General features: G+C 37.7%; 1 protein-coding gene across 1 annotated transcript in view; it reads right to left on the bottom strand.

Moving 5' to 3' along the window:
- Positions 1-7,500, bottom strand: part of LOC135208936 (acetylcholine receptor subunit alpha-L1-like) — a 459,849-nt gene that overhangs the window by 9,129 nt on the left and 443,220 nt on the right. The window contains exon 8 of the mRNA XM_064241496.1: positions 7,310-7,500. This exon is cut by the window's right edge and continues 9 nt beyond it. Coding sequence (XP_064097566.1) covers positions 7,310-7,500 — 191 coding nt within the window. The remainder of the gene's footprint in view (positions 1-7,309) is intronic.

Raw genomic sequence — 7,500 nt, 5'->3', positions numbered from 1 at the left:
CATACTCGTATTGCTTAGGTTGACTTTCTAGATAAACGACCACACTTAATGCGTAGGTTATTCAGGATAGCTCCAAATTTGAATTTCTGAAAACATGGCCATGGAATATTCACTTACCTGATATGCAGTTTAAATGGTGTTATCCTCCCTTGTTGGATTTTGTCATTTTCATTTACAATTTTCTTAAATATATTATTATGGAATTGTTTACTTTTAGTTTTCTGTAAAAGAAAACTATTGTGCCGGCTTTGTCTCTGTCCGTCCGCCCTCAGATCTTAAAGACGACTGAGGGTAGAGGGCTGCAAATTGGTATGTTGATCATCCACCCTCCAATCACCAACCATGCCAAACTGCAGCTATCTAGCCCCAATAGCTTTTATTTTATTTAAGGTTAAAGTTAGCTATAATTGTACTTCTGGCAGCGCTATAAGGCACCAACAACACAGGCCGCCACAGGACTGTGGCTGAGGCCACCACCGGACAGAAAACTCTTGTCTTCCTCTAAGTTTTTACTTGTTTTCGTACTGCAGCTATATCGATTGTTTGTTTGTATGGTGTTTTTACGTTGCATGGAACCAGTGGTTATTCAGCAACGGGACCAACGGCTTTACGTGACTTCCGAACCACGTCGAGAGTGGTGTATTTCACCAGATGTGTATTTCACCAGAAATACACATCTCTCACTCCTCAGTGGAATGGCCGAGAATCGAACTCGCGACCACCGAGATGGCACGCCAACACCATACCGACCAATCCACTGAGGCGCTCTATATCGATTGTGGTAATATATTTCTTACGCAGTTCTACTTTTAACATATTTTTTTTGGCACACTTTCGTTTTCATGGATTCCTGTCTTCTTCTCACACTAGCCAATTTAATTGGCAGTCAGTTAAAATTTTCAGTAACATGATTGTCATCTATTTAATATTTTTGTCAACTACTAAGTCTGTCAATAATAATAATAATAATAAAAACATTCACGAATAAATATCACTTACTAGATGATACATCTGCTTTTCACTCGTCTTTTGCCTTAGCAACCTACCCAGCCCATTTAAGGCTAACTGTTCCATTAACCATTAACAACATCAGGGCCTTTAAGTACTATACCTAATTTTCTAATGTTCCAAATGCAATTACCACGGCACCCTCTTAACCGTCATAACACATCTCTATAGAGAGAGAGAGAGAGAGAGAGAGAGAGAGAGAGAGAGAGAGAGAGAGAGAGAGAGAGACTCCCAAAGGCTCACATAAACAAAGGTGAATATATAGTATAAACTAGGAGAAAATAGACAGTGAAACCGTAATGAAGCCGCTGAAATGTGCTTTGAACGACAGTGCTTGCTTGTGCTGGCTATTTAACAAATGCTTTCATCACCAGCTACACCTAAGAACAATTCACATCTCGTAAACTGCGCGAGGTCACGCAGAAGTGCGAAAGGTCAAGACCACGGTGGCCTGACGCTCGGCTGAAACTATTAAGGAGAAATCCTTGTGCAGTTACTACACGAAGGTGACAGGAGGGGTTTGCGTTAAAAGAGGTCGCTGGGGCTTAAGGTACAAGCTTGAGCCGACCGAAATTATGTAGGTGTAATCTTAGCTGTCTTCAGAAATTGGCCAAAAGGACGTGGGGAACTTCCAACATTTTTAGTTACTGCTCATTGGATGCTCAGTGCCTTGCGTACATTGGACTGTAATTGTGCATACCATGATATTGACTACGGTATTAACGGAATTATAATATATATATATATATATATATATATAGATATATATATATAATATATATATATATATATATATAAAACGTTCCTAGACCTAAAAACCCTCCCATGCATGCAATATATATGTATATATATATATATATATATATATATATATATATATATATATATATATATATATATATGATATATATATATATAATATCTATTCATACAGTGCCTTTCATTTCCGATGAGAAGACTCTCTGATATCCTGGAGTTCCATGTTCCATTTTTTGAGTTCTCCCCAAAACCAAAAATCCCACACACACACACACACAAAGAGAGAGAGAGAGAGAGAGAGAGAGAGAGAGAGAGAGAGAGAGAGAATAAAACATCAAGGGACTTGATTAAAGGAAAAGCTGTTTCTGTCTTGTAACACGCTCTTCAGCAGTGCAGCTGACATCGCTGGGGAGAGAGAAAACGACCGGCAAGAAACTTATCGCGTAATCACTTCTTTTTATAATTTTCTTCGTGTTTTTCTTTATAAATAGTTTTCATCATACGACAGATTTTAATAAACATACCTGATATGAGAGAGAGAGAGAGAGAGAGAGAGAGAGAGAGAGAGAGAGAGAGAGAGAGAGAGAGAACTAACAAATAATTTTTTTTAAACGACTGATATAACCTTGCACGTTTTTTTATCAGCGAGATCGACGCCTGGTTTAGTGCCCTTCTCAAGTCTTTCAATTTCCATTACCAATCGTTTCAATCTTATCAATTCCTGGTGTATATACAACCTCTTGATTGTCATCCAAACATTCTTAACAGTCACAAGCACAAGCACTCTAAAGCCAAGACTAATCCCTTCCACTCATGCATCATTCAACTCTGCCTCTCTCCCGTCTCCATATTCAACAAACCTTCAGATTGCTCGCTCCATCGACCCAGGATTTGTGATCTTACATCCTGTCAAGTAACCGTGACTGAAATGAAGTTTTTTATTGTTTTATTCTTTCACCAAACTTCTCATTTTCTCATAAAACCTCTTGGAATTTTATTCAGTCATCGTTCCCTCCTATTGCCCCAGATCCATGACGACCCTACGACTACATTACAGCATTTTACAAACTGCTTATCTACTCCGTCCATCAAACTTTCTCTAACCCTAGACCGTAATTCATCCAATTCCTCTCTATATGATCTTCTCACCTCCTTATGATTTATACTCTTATTTTCAGCCATGTCTCTCAAACATACATGCATCTTAACTTTTTCTTCAATTAAACAATAAACAGATATATCTTATGACAGTGCTCCTCTCCCCATTACATCCTTTAACTTACTCTAATAACTCTTTGCAATAACACAATCTTAATCCAGCAAACTCTCTCCTCAGCATTTTCTCTTTTCCAGGAATACTCTGAATGCTCTGCCTGTTCTCAATTGTTCCAGGAACTCCATACGTACAAGAAAGTAATTTCTTTCCCCAGTCATCTAGCTTTGTATTTAAATCACTTCCACAACTAATCTTTCATATTCACCAGACTCAGCAATATGCAGGTTCTCATTACTGTAAACACATTCTCTTTCTCTCTCATTCTTTTTTTTTTAATTTCGTGGACCATATTATACTCTCTACGACTCTACTTTCTACTCATACGATACTTCAACTAATTTTGTATTTTTTCACTCATCCCCAGCCTTTTGGCATGACAACCAATACCCTCGAGACACAATCTCTTTGTTCTTACTATTCTTGAACACACACACACCTAGATTGTCTCACCCTTGTCTTACTAACTTTTAAAGAATTCGACTTTTTCTTCTAAAACCAATCAACTATCTCGCAACTCTCTTCTGCATCAAGCCTACGCACCATCGTGACTTTCTCTGGTGTGGTGCGATATCAGTCCACAGTATGGAGATGGCAATGCCATACTGCAAGCACCCCTACCCCACCCCCACCCCGGCCTGTTATGGACTTTCACAGAGCGCAGTGTCAAGAACGCTAATATTTCCTTTTCCTGACTTTCAACAAGAGGGACTAGGCATTAACCACTGACACCTGGAGAAGAGATTCATCTGGATTTTAAAAGACACCTTCAGCTACCAAGGGGACCATGGTCCTTTACTATAACTGCTCCTCTGCTTTAAGCTACATTACATTAGTAACCCAATCCATTAGCTCTTTTTAACAGTTATGTACAAGTTGCACCACACACACAAGCGCGCGCACGCGCACGCACACACACACACATACATATATATATATATATATATATATATATATATATATATATATATATACGAATATATATTTATATATATATATATATATATATATATATATATATATATATATATATTAAAAGGACCTCATTCAAACTGGATGGTATCTAGCGAAGTTACTTATTCACAAAAGTTGAAAGTTTTCAAGGACAAACAGTCCTCATTATCAAGTACCCAGTTTGAATGAAGTCCTTTTAGTCATTGTACTATTGTACAGAACAACTGTGTATGTGATAAGTTAATATATATATATATATATATATATATATATATATATATATATATTAGTAACTATATACTATATATATACATATATATATTAGTAACCAAATACGTACTTGAATAGCTTAATAGCAAGACATACGACGGAACAAGATTAGTTCAATGGGAAATGAATAGGCAAACACTCGGTGTAATAATCATGATAGCTTATATTAATTATCATGAATTCTCTGAATACGAATGCAATCATAAATGCAATAACATGAGAAACTACGACAGAAGGAATATGAGGTAGCTGCAAGCACAACCCTTTGAGAGGCAATCTTTTCTCAAGCAGATCTCTCTACTTTCTATGCACAATGGAATTGTATCTGACAGATCGTTTCTCCTTGTCATTATTTTTGCAGTCTCGTCTCGTATCTTTGACGCAATGAGAACTTTCGCAATCATTTGTCATTACCTGTAACGACATTCATGGTAAATCGCTCTGCAGTAATATCGCATATTGAACCGAGCTTGCAGACCATAATAACAGAACAGGATTTTGAATCTCCAGGAGCCGTATCGATACAGTAACACGCAACATAAAAATAAGTATTTAGGGCAAATGATGTACGTATGGAAATTTGCGTCTACTATTCCTGTGTGGCATAAGACTAACTACATATAGAAGAACGGAAGTTCTCGCTCCGATGCGTTGTTTTCTACCTTTTGACATTCATTCGTTCCCTTCCCTTCTAGTTGTCCAACTTATCTAACTCATGCTTTTTACAGGTCTTAAAATTGACGCTAGTTATGTATGGACATGATTCACTTGACATTTTATATATTCCTAACCGTAACCATCGACATCAAAACGTACACAGAACGCTCTTTATTCAATAACTATATTTTTCTTAGAAGCATAACATGCAGAAATGTTACCTGCTAATAAGTGTACATATTGGAAATAAGTTCTTAACGTTGCATTATGTTAAATTATAGCCAAACTACTCAAGGAATATTTAGAACTTAGTTATACGTATGAGAGCCCCGAACTCCACCTATCTTTAAAGAATAAGAAACCAACAACGGATCGACAAGGAATGTGGACTTGCTCTCCGAGGACCAGCCTCATCTTTCGTCAGTATTCTCATTAGTGAAGTCCCTCGCCTGATTCTTCAGCAAAGCAAAATTTTGACTTTGTGAAAGGGATGCCGCCCCCCCCCTTTTTTTTGGTGTTGCATAAAATGCATAAAAATATCAATCTTTCAGTTCCTGGAATGGGAGAGAAAATCCTACTAGCTTTTATTAAAGAACTCAAGCCCTCAGAAAAGAGCCCGTCCCTGTATTTAAGACATGAAGACCTTTGAAGGAAAGCAAGTAATGTGAAAACATTCGAAGAGATGCGAGCTCATCGTCGCAGCCGTCAAATGAAAAAAAAAAGCAATATACCTAAAATTTCAGGAATGTTTTTATTCAAGTCACTCTCTCTCTCTCTCTCTCTCTCTCTCTCTCTCTCTCTCTCTCTCTCTCTCTTATCTGATACGTGGTAATTCTCTATAGTACAACAAAAATAAAAATAAAATAACAATAGAAAAATAGCAATACTTCTAAGTTTGGGGAAGCTTTATTTAGTTAGTCTCGCTCTCTCTTCCTCTCTCTTTCTTTCTTCTCTCTCTCTCCTCTCTACTCCTCTCTCTCTCTTCTAATCTCTCTCTCTATCTCTCTCTCTCTCTCTCTTTATATATATATATATATATAATATATATATATATATATATATATATATATATATATATATATATATATATATATATATATATACATTATTTGATAAATGATAATTCTCTATAGTACACTTGAAATGTGTTACGCGGCATCAAGAACAACAGCGAGAATTTCACCGATATGCGTAGTCTACAAAAAAAAAAAAAAAAAAAAAATCTGATAAAATTTGATGGTATGCGAAAACTTTAAATAATGCTTTGCTTAGCCATTGTTTCATTTTGAATATTTTCATTTGGCGGTAATATATACGTATGTATGTATGTATATGTATATATATATATATATATATATATATATATATATATATAAATATATATAAATATATATATATATATATATATATATATAATATATATATTATATATATATATATATATATATATTATTATATATATATATATATATATTATATATTATTGCATTACATTACAAGTGACCTTTTGGTTATTGAGGTGAGGGCTGAGTAATGAGAACAGCTGCATTTTGCTTTCTATAATCATTTAATTATTTAAGACAATTCAATAAAATTTACTTCTGTCTTTAACCTGAGTTGCCTTGCCCTCAGAAGCTGAGGACTCGGACTCACCCCTGACCTCAAGAGTTGAGGACTGGATTCGGCCTTGTCCTCAGAAGCTGTTGAGAACTGGGACTCGGCCCTGACCTCGAAGCTGAGGACCTGGGGAGACGTTGAGGATTCGGACTCGGCCCTGACCTCAGAGCTGTGAGGGACTGAAGCTGTTGAGGGATTCGGACTCGGCCCTGACCTCAGAAGCTGTTGAGGACTGGGAGAAGCTGTTGAGGATTCGGACTCGGCCCTGACCTCAGAAGCTGAGTTCTCGGAATCACTCCTGACCTCAAGAGTTGAGGACTGGGGCTTGGCGTCGACCTCGGGGGCTGAGGACTCGGAATCACTCCTGACCTCAAGAGTTGAGGACTCGGAATCACTCCTGACCTCAAGAGTTGAGGACTCGGCCTTGACCTCAGAAGCCGAGGACTTGGACTCACTCCTGACCTCAAGAGTTCAGGACTCGGCCTTGACCTCAAGAGCTGAGGACTTGGAATCAATCCTGACCTCAAGAGTTGAGGACTCGGATTCACTCCTGACCTCAAGAGTTGAGAACTCAGCCTTGACCTCAGAAGCCGAGGACTAGGACTCATTCCTGACCTCAAGAGTTGAGAACTCAGCCTTGACCTCAGAAGCAGAGTCCTTTGAGGATTGTGACACTAATACATAAATATATGTATTACATATACTCTATATCTTCGACAAAACTTCTATAATAAACAGACCATGATAAAATAAACCACCAAAAAGACTTACCGATGAGCGGGATGGATTCGGAGGTTTCTGGCATCTTCTCAGCGATGGCGAGCATGAAGACGCTGAAGGCCAGGAGCACAGTGACGCCCAGGGCTATTTTCTCGCCGGAATCGGGTGGCAGGCAGAACACGAGCAGCGTCAGAACCGACATCATCATGCACGGCAGCACCACGTTGTACATGTAGTATAAC

The sequence above is a fragment of the Macrobrachium nipponense genome, chromosome 37 (genome assembly GCF_015104395.2).
Source record: "Macrobrachium nipponense isolate FS-2020 chromosome 37, ASM1510439v2, whole genome shotgun sequence".
Lineage (NCBI taxonomy): Eukaryota > Metazoa > Arthropoda > Malacostraca > Decapoda > Palaemonidae > Macrobrachium > Macrobrachium nipponense.
This window is presented reverse-complemented; position numbering and strand designations above follow the sequence as displayed.